The sequence below is a fragment of the Liolophura sinensis genome, chromosome 13 (genome assembly GCF_032854445.1).
Source record: "Liolophura sinensis isolate JHLJ2023 chromosome 13, CUHK_Ljap_v2, whole genome shotgun sequence".
Classification (NCBI taxonomy): domain Eukaryota; kingdom Metazoa; phylum Mollusca; class Polyplacophora; order Chitonida; family Chitonidae; genus Liolophura; species Liolophura sinensis.
In genome coordinates this window covers 20,880,834-20,898,550 of record NC_088307.1, presented here as the reverse complement: position 1 = coordinate 20,898,550, position 17,717 = coordinate 20,880,834, and the positions used below count along the sequence as shown (strand labels likewise).

General features: G+C 38.7%; 2 protein-coding genes across 3 annotated transcripts; both read right to left on the bottom strand.

The window, feature by feature from the left end:
- Window positions 1–3,633: 3,633 nt before the first annotated feature.
- On the bottom strand, window positions 3,634–9,493 carry LOC135480449 (uncharacterized). 2 transcript variants are annotated; one of them, XM_064760285.1, is made up of 6 exons: window positions 8,828–9,493; window positions 7,946–8,023; window positions 7,591–7,749; window positions 6,471–6,561; window positions 5,848–5,882; window positions 3,634–5,796 (listed from the first exon to the last, which is right to left on the bottom strand). In XM_064760285.1, the coding sequence occupies exons 1-5, from the start codon at window positions 9,365–9,367 to the stop codon at window positions 5,860–5,862; spliced, it is 891 nt and encodes a 296-aa protein (XP_064616355.1). In that variant the 5' UTR covers window positions 9,368–9,493; the 3' UTR covers window positions 3,634–5,796; window positions 5,848–5,859. The 2 variants fall into 2 exon arrangements, with proteins under 2 accessions (XP_064616355.1, XP_064616354.1); XM_064760284.1 differs by lacking the exon at window positions 3,634–5,796 and having other exon boundaries at window positions 5,838–5,882.
- A 295-nt stretch (window positions 9,494–9,788) lies between these two features.
- LOC135480532 (uncharacterized) lies at window positions 9,789–17,244 on the bottom strand. The gene is made up of 2 exons (XM_064760387.1): window positions 17,020–17,244; window positions 9,789–13,715 (listed from the first exon to the last, which is right to left on the bottom strand). The coding sequence occupies exons 1-2, from the start codon at window positions 17,032–17,034 to the stop codon at window positions 9,816–9,818; spliced, it is 3,915 nt and encodes a 1,304-aa protein (XP_064616457.1). The 5' UTR covers window positions 17,035–17,244; the 3' UTR covers window positions 9,789–9,815.
- Window positions 17,245–17,717: the final 473 nt, after the last annotated feature.

Here is a 17,717-nt window from a genome sequence, read left to right as displayed (position 1 = left end):
CAAACGACACATACACCTAAGACAATAAAGAGCTATTGTTAATCTAACACCAGTACTTAACCAACACTGTGTTTTACATCAGCTCATACTGCGCCAGCGTACACAGTCTTTGTGTAGTCCTGTCACCTCATTATGTAACAAGCACAGCCAAAGATAATACCATACGCAGGTGTTTACGCTTTCCAGTGCTGGGAAATTCACGTACTGGTTTGAATATAATTAAATGCAAACACACGCATGTCGCTTAATGCAAAGTTACGCTTAACAGGCAAGCGACCTTTACGATGTACCCCCGGTTTATACACGTGTACACAAGCAGTATCGATACTTAGAAAAATAGCGACTTAAAAGTACATGGGAATTTAACCTTCAAAGAGCGGGCTGAAGCTTGCTCTGTAGTTTAAAGTCTGTGAGTGACATGTGCCTGCTTAAGTTCGTCAGTTATTTGCCAAAGCTCTGTGGTTTAATCCAGTTTCCTCCACTTATGACTGAAACTAATCGCCGTCGCATAAGAAAAATCAAAAAGACAGATTGACCATTTTCTCAGCTTAGAACTTTCACACTATATAAGCACAATTGTGAAAGCTAAGCTAAGAAAAATTAAACATCAAATATCTATGAAGGGCAGCGGTAAATGTGTAAACACATCCACGTTGACATGTGTATCAGTGATGCATAATATGTGTTCTGCTAATAAACATGTCATTGTGGATATATGCAAACGTGTACACAATCCTTTCTTTGCACAGTATATTGTGTACATAAATATGATTTCATTCCTTGCTACGTGAAGCAAGAGGAAAATTTTCAGTCCGAACTCTTTTCTCGTTAAAGGTGAAAACTGGCCTACTTTATCACGTAACTTGTGAAAAATGTTACGCAACCTTTGTTGATATTAATTTACCCATCACCTGTATCAACATGTTCCCGTGGCACAAATGATAAATCTTTCTAGTACAAACTTCCCGAGATCACAAGCGCTTAACTCTTCAATTTTCTCCATCGCTCGTTCACTCTAAATAACTTTTTTGTGAAACTTTTTTGAGACGCCCATGTTATAGTGAATACGATATATAATAATTGCTTAATATTTTTGACAGCTCACATGATACAGTAATACCTTTCTTTTAGCTTTATCGATACAAGAGCTCCAACTCGTAACTCTACTATTCGGTTATGAAAAATAAAATCTAAGCCCATAGTACAAAATAGCTTAAAGTGTGGACTGAAGTTCTTGGGTACATTTGTATAAGACTTAATTCAGACGTATTACGTATCTTTTACAACCGGTGTAAATTGGTAAAAGAGAAATGATGTTAGGCGGCAACCAGCTGTGTGAGAAACCGCAGGGGTTACTTAAAAAAAATTCACATAAGTGAAAAAAAATTCGTAACTTTACTCGTAAAATCAACGTCGCTTTATGGCCCCGTAACCTGTAGAGACATATTTGATATTTTTCATGAAAGTGGCTGCCCCACTCGTATGTATAGACCTTTGTGTATCATGCACTTGTTGATCTATACGACACATTGTAAGAGAACAGCTGTATAATTTGCACTGGAGCAAAATACAAGCGGCTTTTTATTCTTCGTCATGCACATTCTGTTCCACTTAACAATAGGTAAACGATATACATTGTACCATTGTACTCCGGTGTACATCGCATCTACAGTCAGCACTAAACCCGAATATACATATAATAAGAGAAATTACTATATATATATATATATATATATATATATATATGTGTGTGTGTGTGTGTGTGTGTGTGTGTGTGTCTGTGTGTCTGTGTGTGTGTGTTATTCATTAACTATGTGAGAAAAAGGAAGCTGTGTATTTATGTTATGATTACATGTATATTTGCTAAAAAAAAAGGAGGCCGGTATCAGAAAAATTAGAAGAATCACTGGTTTAGGAGTGTTCCGGAGAAGTGACCTATATACAGTGTATATATATATATATATATATATATATATATATATATATATATATATATATATATATATATATATATATATATATATATATGGGTGTGTGTGAAACAGTGATTCGGTTGGAACAGATCAAGGACATACATATGGAAGTAAAACCTGGGATTACCAGTGGTCGATCAGTGACAGCTGCCCAAATTCCCGAGTTCATCATGTAGATGGACCAAGCACATGTTTGTAATTACCGGTACTGTCCCAGCAAGCAGTACGTACGATTACCGGTACTTTGAAAGATGAAATCCTGCCTCCACCTGTACTTCGGCTCACAAGGTCGTAGGCCTACAGGTCCTGTATTTGACACGATCAACATTCGGACTAGTCGACGAGTATGTGAAATGGCTAGCGAATAACCACCATCTAAGTCTTCCGTTACAGTTCTTTCACTTTTTACGCCATTTCTATCAGAACAACATGTGGTGTGAGTCAGCTGCACGATCCTTACATCTGTGCGTCGAAACAGACAATCGTGTACAAGCCGTCAACCAATACGGACGTTCCATGTCCATCATCCAAAGGCCAGTTCCCAAAACGACCTATAATCCAGCTAAAAGTTGGGCGTGACGGCCAAAAGTACACACATGTAGTCTCACAAACAGCACTAGAATTGTACGTGTGGTGTATGGTTTTTTTAATTTACCGCAAGGAAAATACTAACATACTTTACAAACGTCAAATAGAGCAAGAAAAAGAAATTCAAAAGTTTTGTCACAGTAGGTAAATCGTTCATTCACCAATATATGTACCTGTAGGCCTGTCGATAATTTGGGAAAGTTGCTTAAAAATACATAACCAGTGGAATACATACAAGCTTTTTTGAGTTTGTTATCTGGTAATAATTTCTAAAGCCAGTGTTTGTAGCGATTGTTCTGCGTGCAGTCTTTGTAATCAATATGCGATTTGTATATTTTGTTTCACTAACTTTCAACCGACGAGCTTGTCAAGACTGCGTGTTAAAACATCTCCATGAGGTGGAATAGTTTGCTAAAAAGTGACGAAAGGAGCCCTCGTTGGCTCATTTTTTAAAATTACTAAATAATAAATAGTTTAACCGTTTTGCTTTCATGAAAGCCATCCTTTTGTATTAGCCTATACTAAGTTGGGAGGGGGGAGGGGCACCTGAATAAGCCCTGCGTGGATAAACAACCGCAACTAACGTCCTACTGAGCCTATGAGAGTTGGATATAGACAGGCCACAACCACACTGGTCAAGGGCTCGTGGTGAGAAGGTGAGAGAGGGATCCAGGCCACTCGAAACAACATCCAAAAACAACAAAGCTCCATGACGGCGGTCCAGTTTATGAATGGAGAAAACCGGGGTGCCTGACAAAGATCCTAGCTTAACGCACGCAGTGATGCCAGCGCCCGGTAGATTCGAACACATCAACCGAATTGACCAAGCACCTGACACTCATAGCAATCCTATAGGACATACATATATATTATGACTTGCTGAAGACAAAACGAATGATCTGAAATTAAAGCACTGCTTTCATTGCTCAATAAAACATCCACAGAATACCCATTAAATCAACCGCCTTCTCTACTCAACAGATACAGTAATATTTTAAGAGAATAAACAGATGATAGAAAGCGCTTTAACATTTGATTAATATATGCTGGGACTACTACAGCAGTCCCAAGTGTATGAAAGAAACAGTGAACATATAGCCTTTTTGGTGAATTATAAAACATAGCATAGTACTTACATATCCATGCCAGGGTAAACTTCTAGTGTTTTCTAAGAACTGGGATTGGTTTCATGAAGCTTACTTAGTGTAAAGTTGCCTTTAGCTGTGTGTACTTAATATCTCAACATACGTTGACATGCAATCTAAGGGTTTACTTAGCTAAGTGGCTTCCTGAAACCGTCCCCTGCACAGCAATGGAGTTAAAAATACATGACAATTGCATGATACAACACTAAAATCAAAACTGTGTGTATGTTCACTTTTACACTTTATTTCACTATTATTATTATTTCTATGTCAACAGCCGTCTTCAAGAATTACCATTGTCTTCTGCAGATATTTATTAAACTAAAATGATCTTTGACCGTAACAACTTACAACATTTGCAAAATTAGTAATTCACATTACCATAGCCTAAATGGTTTTGTGCAACACGATAACAATTCAATGCAACAAAATCCATATTGACAGCGAAAAGATACTTAGGTCATTAGCACAAAGCCGATATTGACGGCAACAAAATCCTTCAGTCAGTGCTACAAAACCCCATATTGACGGCAGCAAAATACTTGGGTCAGTACCACAAAGTCCACGTTGACGGCCACAAGGTACTTGGGTCAATACCACAAAGCCCATATTGACGGAAACAAGACACTTGGGTTTGCACCACACAAAACATATTGACAGAAGTCAAAATTTGAAGTATGATTAAAACCCTGCATTTTAGACACTATAAACTAAAAATATTGACAAATTCACACCAAGATGAATATCGGAGATCCCTATACTCTGAAAGTCTGACTAAAGCCCTTATATAACACTTTTAGTTACCACGTTAAAAAGTAAATGTGATGTTCTTAAAAATTTAGGAAAATGAAGATCGAATCACTTAGTAAAAATTACCCCATAAAAAGTAATAATGGAATGTCTGTATTACAAATACAGAACAGATTTAAGCATTACCAGCATCAACAGTCTCGTCTAATAAATAATGACTGAACAACAAAAATGGCATTTAGATGTACAATACATATTCATTTATTTGATGGGTGTTTTACGCTGTACTCAAGAATATTTCACTTACATTACGGCGGCCAGCATTATGGTGGGAGGAAACCGGGCACAGCCCGGGGGAAACCCACGACCATCCGCAGGTTGCTGGAAAACCAGTTATACAATAAACGTTGTGATTTAAACATGACTATGAAAAATGGTGCATACAAGACGGCATCACCCCAATCTCAAAACTAACATGTTGTAAGCTCGACGGTATATTTCTTACATTTGGAAAAAAGAAAAGAACAAGAAAAAAACCTGTTTATACTCCATTTTTGTTCAGTGAATTTGATTTATTAGAAAGGCCAGAAAACACTCGGAACATGTTTACGAAAATGTGATGCCCACCTACTGCTGTTCAAAAAGTGTGGCAGAGAAGTGTTCATTGTATCGTGGAAGCATAAACGTTTCTTATGAAAGGGTGCTGAAACTTCTTTCTCTCTTAATTCTCTCACAAGATTTTGCTTTTAAACTATCGTGAGTTTTGGCTTCCCGTTCAATGTTGTCTAAGACACAACTTCTTTAGGTAAGTGTTCATTCTGCATATATAACACAGCGCATCTTCTTTAAAGCACGGTCCTTCTTGTATATTAAGCAACAGTGCATCTTGCACAGGTTACATCATATCTTGGATAAGACGCAGCACAACTTGCATGAGGCACACGGCATCTTGCAATGTATCTTTCTCAAGCATGCTAATACTCTATATCGTACATCTTTTCACACTACATCATGACAACAGAATACAGTTTGCCTCCCTTCTTGGTTATTCTTAATACAAACAAATCGTGAGACTTCCAAAGCACATGTAATACATGCACCTCTAACGAGACCCATGATACAATCCAAAACAATCCATGCAGGTGCGCTAACCGGTGGTGGCAAAGGTTGAAAACTTGATGGTAACTTGGCTGTCAAATACTATCTTTGAAACGTCTCCATATTGCATAGCCCTGCAGTAGTGTCCCTTTACTCTCCCGGACGTTTTGTCTTAGATGATTAACATCAGCATGGTGATCCCATCAACGCGAAGCTCCCATCAGCAAGGTGATCCCATCAACGCGAAGCTCCCATCAGCAAGGTGATCCCATCAACGCGAAGCTCCCATCAACATGAGGCTCCCATCAGCATGGTGATCCCAACAATCCTGAACAGAAGACATAGCATACACTTCAATACTACCACAACATTGTCCCTCTTGTGAAATGCACAGATTATCTTGTGTCTTCATTATCTTCAAAAACACAGTGATCTTCATATATCTTTGTTTACAGAAATCCGTTTTTGTTAAGGATCCCTTGTGTTTGAGTATTTTGTTACAAATGATTATCACCCACGCAGGCGATTCAAATAGGTTAACTGGTTTGCATTTTGTTATACAAGAATGTGTAAACATTTAAGTATTTCTAGGAATGGAATACAGTTTACATGGCCAAGCAATTTATCAGTACAGCACACCATTGAAAAGTAAGTCCACATTTAAGACCTACACCTGGAGCAAACTTGATGCTCACACTGCCATCTGCAAGAAGTCATCTTTTCTGCATGTATTCTTTGACAAATGATTTCGTCTAGAATAAGACGTCATCGCTTCCTGTGTCCTACCTAGTTGCTAGTTTATAGGACAACAAAAGGGTCCTTTCTGGCTCCAACAATAGGGTTTATCTTCCTGCCCATTATGTACGTGTTGGTTTACAAAGGCAATCTCATTCTGGGAGCAATCAAGAAACAGTACCTGTGAAATCAATGTCTGGGAATGTGCTCCGGAGTTCTTTGGCCAAGTAACCTTCAACCATGGTAGCTGCCACAAGGAGTTTGGGCGATATCTTGAAACAAAGAACATGTGTAACTAACATACTGGGGCCTACCCTTCCTGCACCCTACTGCCACAAAAGCTGAATACAAGGCATTGGGATATTTCTAAACAGTCTTTTTTTCCACAGCAATAACTCGATGCAAACAGCTATAACTCGCCCGGTCCTGAGTTTGATCTAAATTTTGTCACACTACACAAACTTTGTAAAGACAATAACAACATTTGTAACACGTTGTAAAACACTTAAATAAAGAAAGCCTAGGTTAACGTAAGTGTGAAGGGAAGACAATTAATTCACATACAACGTGCGTTAGAGAGACGCAGTGTGATTTAGACAGCGAATGACTTGTAGGTCTGTCTATAAAATGAGAACCAGGAGGATGTTTCTCAAAGCGGTAGTAACGTTATGCCAGTCGTAAATACCAAGGCGTCATATGCCTTCAGTATGCAACGTCATGGTGATTAGGGCGGCGTAACATTACGACCCCTTTAAGAAACAGTCTCCAGGGCCCAGTTGTTCGAAAGTGCATTGGCTAATACCAGTATTAAGTCAAATTTTAAATTCAAAATTTTTGCCAAACTCAGCAGATAATGCAGTTGTCCAGTGTACAAGAGCAACTGATTTCTTTCATATTTAATATATTGTTATGCAACTGTTTTGGAGCAAGTACAAAACTGAACACTTGGCTTAAAGTTAAAACTGGTATTAAGTCTAAAAACAGTTTTGAACAACTGGACCCAGTAAATGACTCTCAAGAATCCGGTCGCTATGAGCTCAAGTACAGCTCATGCTGTCTGCCCATCCGTCGCACGTGAGATGGACAATCTGCCGATGGTCGTGGGCTTAACCGGTCTCTGCCGGTTTCCTCCCATCATAACACTGGTCTCAGTCGTATAAGTGGAATATTCTTTATTTCATATAAGACACCAATCAAATAAAATAAATAAATAAGTGATATCGACCCTTTCTGTCGATGAATATGTAGAAAATTTGCGATATGTAAGGTATTATAAATGTAACTATAGTGGCCAGCCATACCGGTAGTGGGTTTGGCCTATGGTATTGACGGCAGTTGTCAAAAACAAGCTTCATGTCCGACACAAACTCCTTAACGCTAGAGTAATCTCCCCTTCTCAGCTTGCAGGCGATGAGGCGAAAGTACATAGGATTCTTGACCACACTGAAGTAATCCGGTACCTGCAGCAAATGTTTTTTGCAATGAACATGGGTAATACTGTTACAAAATTTCAACATTTTACTGAGGTTGAGTGTATTTCCAAATCTTAAAAAATAGAAAAACACTATTTTACAAAATATTCCATTTTTAACTGTGTATTATTGTACGTAAGATTTTATTTTTAACTGCGAATTTAATGACATATAACAGTATTACCTGGTCTCTTCGAATTTCAAATCTGAACGGCTCACTCCACCCGAAGTTATAAACACGGTCAAACACTTTGAAACAACCCTGAAACGAACCTCATAGGTATATATATGTTAAAAGACACTTGTAGTTGAAGAGCTACTTTACTTCCGCATGCGTGTTTAAAACAAAGGTTACTGAGCAATTTGACTAGTATCAGTACGTCTGTTGCAGGCTTTGCACGATTATACGGAAACTATCGTCTTTTGAGATTTTTAATAAGAAATAAGATCAGGGCGCTCTTTCTCAAGAGGGTAAATCCCAAGGCGGCGTATGCCGTCTCTATGCGACGTCATGGCCCCTCAGGGGCCAGTTGTTCGAAGTGTATTAGCTAATACTGGTATTAAATCATATTTTATATTTAAAATTTAGCCAAACTCAGCATCCAATGCAGTTCTTCAGCGTTAAAGTATAACGGCAGCAGTTAGTTCATATTTATTATAATGTTACACAATTTTTTCAGGCTAAGTACAAAAGTAGGTTTAAAGTTAAATCTGGTATTAAATCGTAAAACTGTTTTGAACAACTGGGCACAGGACTGTTTCCACCAGATTACATTTCACTTAAATGTCAACTTCAGTTTATACAGAAATGACAGAAACATACAAAGTCATGGCTTTGGCTTGGGTTAAGCTTTAGTTATATTTGGTCACCCTGTGCTGGGCTGTTATGATCTCATAAGCTTCAAAGGAATTTTGACTCCACCTTACTCCTGGCGAAAATATAAGCATGTAATTATAGTGCGGAGGAGGGGTCACCATTGTACTGGTAAAAAGAATCCCTTGTAATCTTAACTTTGAACACGACATGCAAAATTTTGATCCAAAATCAAAGTCAAAGCATACCCACCTGACGGCGTTCTTCACTGAGTCCTCTCCTATTTCTCGGACGGATAATCTCTTCCGAGGACGATTCGTCCGGTTGATCCCCGCTGGACGTCGACACGATGAATGGGCGAAGAGACGGAACCAATTCTGCATTCGTCCTCTTCGCTGGCGGCAGTTCTAATTCTGACAATGAACCGTCAGAGGACGTGGATATGAAAGATTTCGACTTCCTGACTTTGCCTCGCGAACGCCGTTTCTTCCCAGGTAAGGAGACTTTAGTCGCCGTTTTTCGTTTCTGTCCCAAGCCCTGAGACCGACCTCGTCTCTTTTCACAATTTGTTACTGCTGTATGGTCCATATGAACACTGTCCTGCTCCCCATTATCTTCAATTTCCTTCTCATGTGACCCCTTCATGGTCGTATGTTCAACAACCTGATCAACTTGGGAAGGAAATGTCGTGTCAGACATATACGTCATTCCCAAAGCCAGACTCCTCTTGTAACGGACGCTCTGCGATTTCTTTGTGTTCTTCGAAACAACCTTCCTTTGACTATCCTTCATTGACTCATCATCTGCCGGAATGGTAAAATTGAAAAAAATATACCAATGTGTCGAATAAATCGATCACCTTCAGAAATGTTGCTTTCCAGGCGAACAGCCAACATTATAAGCAGGACAGCAGGTAAGTGAAACTTTTTTTACACTATAATGGAAGAAACATACATAAAACATGACTGGTAAGCATCACCATCTTCGCATTTTTTTCTTCCTTTCTTAATAAGCCATTATCTCCAGGTAATTGCCCTCAGCACTAATCCCACAGTGTATCCCACAGTAAATACAAAGTTTCCTTAAATACAACTATGTCTGAATAGAACTGGAATTACCATGGTTTTCAGAAAATTAGCAGTATTAAAAGCACATCGTGGGGATGTCAGATTTAATCAGAAAAAAAAAATGATTTTTTGTATAAAACGCATTCACTAGGAAAACAAAACACGCAATGATTCTAAATCTTAAAAAGTAGAAGTATACCTTTCGGACCAGCCTTTTGCTCCTGTGTTTCCAAAGAACCATCAGACAAGCTAGAGTCAGGTGACAGGTTTGAATATTTCTCCCCAAAAATCTGATCAACATCGAAGCGTAAAGGTTCGGTGGCGCCTTCAATCATTTTACCATGTGGGCTGTGCTTCGTGCATTCACCAAACTCACCCAAGGAGTTGAGCAACGATTCCACAGGGGCCGTGTTCTCTCTAGCTAAGGATAGTTCATCAGAACATAACATTGCATCAGGATGACCTTCAGACGTTTTCCCGGTGATCCCCTGCATCTGGGAATTGAGTGAAACCTTGTCTATCAATTTTGATCTAGATCTGCGACATGTGGTTCTCAGCGTTTCGTTTTGCAGCCCTTCATTCAGCACGACAAGTGCGTCTTCGTCACAGCGCTCTAAAGATGTGTTTGCCTTTCTTCTCGGGGCAAGATCTACGGTGGACGATCTTTTAGCAGAGTTTCTCGTTGGCTGAAAATCTTTGGAAAATTTGATCTTGCTTTTATCTTGTGATGGTATATCCCGGTAATTTCCGCTGTCACCAAGGCCATCGCCATTTTTGGATCCTTCGCTACCAATGATATCAGGAAGAGTTGAGGAACTTTCACTAACAATTTCCATATCACTGCAGTTGGTTTGCCGTGGTAGTTTGATAACAGACATTTCTTCCTCGGAAATATTTAACTTGGGAATTGAAAAAGACCTCTTGTCACCATTTTGCACAGTTTGGTCAACACTTTCCTCGGTTTTGCACAAATTCTTCTTTCTCTTCGTCTTTGATCGACAGCTAGTCCGGATACGTGTTGCACGCTCCTTACAAGCAGATGAGCGTGTACCAGGTTTTCTCTCATCTAAAGTGATGATTCCAGATGACACTGACACGGCAAATGTTTCACTTGAGACAGTGTTTTCAGATGGTGCAGCTTCAGTAACTAATCTAGATAATTCCGTTTTACTTCGAAGTTCTGGCTTTTCTGACATAGGCATGCAAGCTACGTTGCGGTGAATGGTGTCAACATTTTCAGAAGCGTTGACATCAACGCCTGATTTAGAAGAAGCTGCCTTACTCTGCGCTGGAATAAGAGCTGCACACGAAGAGCTAATAACACTGCTCAGTGCTCTAGGTTTGATTTCTTTACTTCTACCAGATCCAGATCTGACATCACCTTGCGTCGTCAGTGGGGACCAGCTTTGACTTTCCAGGCATGGCCTTTTCCGTAAGATTTCTGCAGAGGATAGTTTGCAAAGTTTGACAACACACCCTTTCACCGGCTTTGAAGAAGCAGAATCCCCATTTCCGTGTACACTTAGTTGGTTTGCTTCCATTCCCTTCTCCATTATTGGGCTAGACGTTTCGAAGTGATCATCACCTTTTTGACAAGAAGGGTTACTCGCACCAGACATGACTCTCAAATCCAGCGGACACTCTTGAGAGAGACAAGGGAGATTAACGTCTTTACAAGAATCGACACATGGAAGTACATCTTCAATCAAATTCCTGTGCCTTGAGACGAAAAGTTTCAAGGAGCTAATCATGTTGTCATTCAAACGACGTCCTGTGTCAAGAATGGCTAACAATCCAGACACAAAATAATCCTCACCGCTTGTATTTTTTTCCTGAGACAAGTTTTCAAGAAGTTTGCTCACATTCTCGATATAGACTGTCGAGTGTTCGATTGTCTCAACAGTATTGTTCACTGCCTCCAGTAAGGCTGGCGTAGCTGTCAGCTGTGGGATATTTTCTTGCTGGTTACGATCAACAGAACTCGTCATGTCTTCATCCACTGCCTGCTTTTTATTATCGTTAACAGAAACTTCTTCATTAACTGGAAACTTGTCACTATCATCGGCCTTCTCACCTGAACACTGGGGAGGTCTTTTATCTTTCCACTTTCCACGACCACTTTCAGCGTAAATGACGGCCTGGTGTACCCGATCTTTTAACTTTTCATCAACAATAAGGTCTTTCAAAACTGCTTCTGTTAAGCATGCACCAGACGAATCGCTGCTATTCTTTCGTTGTTCCCCAGGTAAATCATGATCAACACTTGTGTCAGGAGAAGAGCCTATTTGCAGCTTATCTTGGAAAGTGAACGAGCTTGTTGCCCCAGTTGGCTTCAAGATTTCCATATCTTCTGTTGATGCAACCGTTTGCAAAGAAGATGACAAAGAAGACTTCTGTTTTAGTGTTTTCCTGAGCTTACTGTTGCGTTTCGCTGCTCGAGGCTTCGCTACACACTGCTTTGGATCATCTTTGCTTAAAATCGAAGAACAGAGCCTTTTTGATCTTCGCGCCGGACCTTTTAATGCACCCGACCTAGTTTGGGTCTCATTTGGGATATCACTTGATCGTCCTTTAATCACTCTACTACCACATTTGGACTTCACAACATCAGAAGTTGTCTTTGAAACGCCAACGCATGATGAGCTTCTTGTTGAGATACTGTGGACTGACAGCTTCCTCGGCGTAACACTCTTCGTCGCTTTGAATGGTTCAGGATGCTGAAGGACATTACCTGTATGGCTGGAACTGCCCCTGGATAATCCGGCTGAAGAGGAACTCACTGTTCCAATTGGATCCTCTGCCACATCTATTTCTATTTCTGGGCTATGCCCATTTTGTTTCCAAATGTCAAGCTTGTCCCAGTTCTCAATATCTTCTGGCAGTAAGGAATCTGGCGAACTCAAGTAAATCTCAGTTGAATTTACTGTCTCGGCAACAGATTCTCTGCCATCACCGGTGGTACTGTTGTCTTCCTTTTTGGACCCTTGGTTACTCTGTGCCACTGAAGCCTCAGTTGGTGGCACTGAAGCCTGACTACAGCTCTGTCCTTTAGTCTCTGCTGTAGCATTGAGGACACTGGGTAATGCCACTGGGTCCACCGTGTAGAAGACTTTCCCAGGCGGATTCAATGCTGCAGACGGTACTGAGTTATACCTTTTCTGACGTGGATCGATTGGTGCTAGTGAAGCCAGTGGGTTGTACACATTCTGAGTTGGGTTGATAGCTGATGTTGAAGGTATGGCGTTATTCACTTTATGGGGCGTATTAACGGATGTTACAGAACTACCTGGGTTGTTCACCTTCTGGGGCGTACTGATTACTGAAAGCACAGGAAAGGACTGGTTTCCAAATACAAGTCTTGGGGAATTTGTCTGTTCACCTAATAGCTGTTTATCACTTTTGCTGAACTTAGGCATTTGAAACGGACCCGCCAGGTTATAAGTTACAGTAGTTTTGTCGCCTGAATCTTTGCATGCAACGCTGGGGTCTCCTACATTACTTTGGACATTTACAGTTGATGTCTGTTTACCGGGTACCGTTCCAGAGACAGTCATGAGACCTAGGGGTGCCTGCAAATTAGGTACAGGTACAGGTGACATATAAAACACGTTTTGTGGTAGCTGTTGCATTTGCACATGAGTAGGATGTTCAGGCTGACTAATGCCAGACAAAGTTTTGCTGCGAGAAACCCAATTTTGGGCATTTGTGAAGGTGCTTGATGATTCCTGAATACGTGTATTGGCATTCCTATCACAGCTCTTTGTGGACACTGCGACACATTTATTCAACATTTGTGCAGGCCTTGGAGCTATTTTGGGTCGAATGTTTGACTGTGCTCTAACTGTTTCTTCTTTTGGTGTGTTACGATCATGCTGAACGACATGGCTTGGTCTGTAGGAGTAGGCCACAACAGGCCGTCTGTTGAGGGAACACGGGTACAGGGGAAGGCTGCGGTAGATCTCAGGGATGGTCCACCTGGGTCTTACCCCTGTCGCTGTTGCACCCAAAGCAGGCGGCACACTTTGCTGATTTGTCTCTTTAGGCCCCCGTAGTTTTACATCACATGCAGTAGTCTGAAACAAAAGTAAACAAGTTTCCACATCTTTTCATGATTACATAACAAATTCTGCTAGAAGCTTTTCTTTTTTAATCTTATGTTTGGTGCAAAGATGGGCGTCTCCATGTCATTATATTATATTACATGTGCTAAATTACATTTGCATCTAGTGCTGAGACACTTTAAGACTGTATACCTGTAAATTTTAAATTTTAATTTTACATTAAAATATTGATATTGATTATTATTGTTACCAGGCCATCATTAAAAATAACACGAACAATCTTCCAATAAGATTTTACTGGGATTTTGATGGACTTTAATTTTATTTTTTCTCTGAATACTAACTGTTTTCAAAACTTCCTATCTATTTTATTAGTCAGTATAAGACAAAATCCCAACCAACCGAATCTATTTTCCCTGCTAAGGTCCTATTATCAAAAACAAATTTTTTTTAAAGATGGTCTTAAGTGGCTATAACACTAAGGAACAAACTAGGGTCATGCCCAGTCTTAATAAATTAATGCCCTTCTACTGGATGTGCTACTGGATTGTATTGTCGCTGTAGGATATGTAAGATAGTATGTTATTAAGACAGATGGTGAGTGACGTGCCATAAAACAAAAGATATATATATATATATATATATATATATATATATATATACAAACGTACAGACATTAGAGAAATAAGTATATCATAAGTATCATAAGATATTATCTGTTTTTGAAGCATATTTGGATTAAATTAAACAACTCTAATAGTTTTACTTTAGAATCTAGATCATATACCCGTATATGAAATGTGAAAATTGCACTGAACTACAGAGAGGTTACATTGAAAAATAGAAATTGTTTAAGTTTTTTATTTCTGGTTTAAGTACCTCAGGACAAGAACTTGCTTCTTCATACCTTTGGTTAAGAGTTGCTTTATTTTTTTACTCCTCTGCCAAACAACAGCTGGGTCTAGTTGTTCGAAAGTGTATTAACAGTTAAGCCCAGTATTAACTTTAGCCTGGACTAAAGATTCATTAGTTTTGTTTTAATTAAGCAGGCATCTTAATACCTACTTCTACAGTAGGTATTAAGATTTAAGCCTGGCTGAACTTTTGAACAACACTTCGCTGGTAAATTATTTTTTTATACCCTTCACTTAGGGTTGCTTAATTTATTTACTTCTCGCCTAATCAATACCCATTTAACAAACTGCTGGGCCAAAGTTCACTCAGTGTGGAAAATGTTAGTTGTGCAGATTCAACTGGACTACATGTACAAGCATGGCATTACACATTTTCACTATGACTCCATGATGATGATGATCATTACAAAAGTACCTCTCATTCTACGCTCAGCAAGACAACAAACCTATTCTGGAATAATACTAACTTGGATGCTGTATTAATAATGACTGCCGCATATTCTTTTGGTTTACTCTAAACATTGCACTTTCAGCTGGCAGTGTCAGTACTTCTTTGGTTTATGTATATCGGTGAAGTGTACACTTTCTCATATAGGAACTCCTCCTCACCTATGACAAAGCTGTACAAACCTGCTCTCTTAGTCTTAACTGTACTAATTACACTTTTCAATGGTATGTGAATTCAAAATCTTGAGAAAAAAAATCTAAAAATATTAAGTAAGCATGCCAGTACATGTACTGCAACAGAATTTAAAAATCTATACCAACCACAGACCACAATAATTTATTTTATCCTTATAACTTTTCTTTTTCAATATTTTTTCGGTTATTTTATTCATTTCAATTATCCATTTCTTTCCCGGATAATGACAAATGACATTACAAGTATTCACACCTGCTTTTTTATATCACACTTATTAACCAACTTACCTATGATACCAAAGAATACAATTTCAAAAATATATGGTTTGCTTGCTTCATGTTTTTATTTGTTTATTTTTATATTTTGTTCTGAAATTTTTTGGGGGTGTGAGGGGGGTGGTCACTTTTGTTTGGGGGATTGTATCTGTAATCAGATTCCACATACATCATCCAAACTTAGTGTCACCCATATGAACCCATAACATCCTTTTGTTCATACAATTAATAGATGTCCATTCTACCCTTAATTAAGCATAAGCACATTTTTTTCTTTAATTCATACACTTCATTTATAAGCAATAATGTATTGAAAACTGTAAGACTGGTATGATGTGAATTTCATTGAAATTCTCTGGTTTTAATACAAATTTTATTTAGCTTTTATTTTATTTTATTTATTAATACAACATTTCAACAAAAATATTTTGATTAAAAGCTGAAAAGCCCGTAAATCACACTACTCAAAACCATCTCTTTGATTTACAGGCAGTTAGCAAAAACAAAAACAAAAAAAAACAAAAAAACAAGGTAGTGCCACAAATACAGTTTAGTTATTGACTTTCAGATAATATCATGGTGCATCCTACTGGAAACACGTCTTGACTGTCTTGGAACTGAATTTCAATGGCATTTTCATGCCATACTAAGTAAACATGTGTAGGTCTATAGCACATGCAATCATGTATTCATTTAATTTCAAATAAAACATACAACAAAAAAAAAACACACACACACACACAATCTGTATAGACTTTATATCAATGTTCATGTCATTTAACTTAAGACTTAAAACTGTTCAAAGTGTTATTCATCATTCATTTTATCACTAAAATGTTATCCAGAAGACACTTCCAAATACCGGCAAAAAAAAAAAAATTCCCTGATGCACTAATTTCATTATTACAAATTGTTTAAAGACAATTACCATGCAGGCATTTCAAGTATTTCTGTTGTACAGAAAATCACATAAGAAGTACATGTACATCTATATTAACAAAATAATTACACATGTACCCATTTTGTTTTTGTAAATTTAATACGGATCAGAGCTTTCATCCTTCTGTTTTTCTGGACAAAACCCATTATAACAGTCAACAGTCCTCGCGTCTTTCAAATAAAAATTCATGACAAAATTCGACCTGCTTGATTCTTGCGCAAATAAAAAAACGAGGTGATCGGTGGGATGAGTGGGTGTGGGTGGGACCAATAAATAAAATTTTACTTAGACGTATGAGAGACGCCACTGGTCCACCATTGCAGTTATGATGTTGTGTTAATGGAAAAATCTTGGCTAGACACCACTGGGCTGCAATCTTTGATGAAAAAGATAATCTGATATTTAATGGAATGGTGTCATTATTAATTTATTCATATATGTCAATTGACAGTGTTGTTGTTGTTGTTGTTTGAAAACGTCTCTAATAACCTTCGCTTTGCATGCAAACAACTACAATGTACAAAGAACTTTCTTAAATACTTACAGTTTTCTTCTCCATTTTTCCTAGTTCTGTGTGTGCTCCTTAATGTTCTTCTTTTCTTTGCGCACATCGAAATCCCTTCATATGGTAGCACACATTCCCCACTGCGCGTTGCAAACGTTTTCGTTCTCAACTGTCAGCGTCACCCATGACGTCATCACATTCCACACTGTCTTTCACGCCATAGGAAATATTTTATCGAGTCATAAACATTGTCGATTTGCCTAGATGTCCCTTTATCCATGCCTAAATGGACATTGTAATCTTTAACATCGGAACATGGATTTTTACGCTCGTGTTTAAGTCTCGTGTTTGCGAAATCAGACCAAGGGGGACAACCTTAACTTACATATCTGTAGCGCAAGGGAAACAACTCTCAATGCTCAAATCTATTAAGCGAAATTGTTCTTCAATTTTACGCACGTTTTAGCGTAAAAAATACCTATATGGCTACTATCAGACCATACTACCATATATGTAATAAGGGTTATGTTGTGTAATGTATACATGTAAGCGAATATGTATGAAGCCACACCCTCTGCGCCAAGACCACGTGGCATGGTAGGGGGCAGCGTAAAAGCGTGGTCGCTAATACGAATAAAAATTTCACTTTTCGCCATTCTAAATTTCGCCCTGAATACAAACTTACATTATGTCAGGCAGACTGGGACGGAATTATGTTCTCAGTTGATCAATATTAG

Excerpts from the sequence above, each read along its gene's own strand:
- LOC135480449 (XM_064760285.1), bottom strand. The coding sequence starts at position 9,367 with ATGAAGGATAGTCAAAGGAAGGTTGTTTCGAAGAACACAAAGAAATCG. Across the intron at positions 8,024-8,827 it reads TCAGTGAAGAACGCCGTCAG|GGTTGTTTCAAAGTGTTTGA; the intron begins GTGGGTATGCTT and ends GGTTCGTTTCAG. Across the intron at positions 5,883-6,470 it reads CCCAGACATTGATTTCACAG|GATTGTTGGGATCACCATGC; the intron begins GTACTGTTTCTT and ends TCTTCTGTTCAG.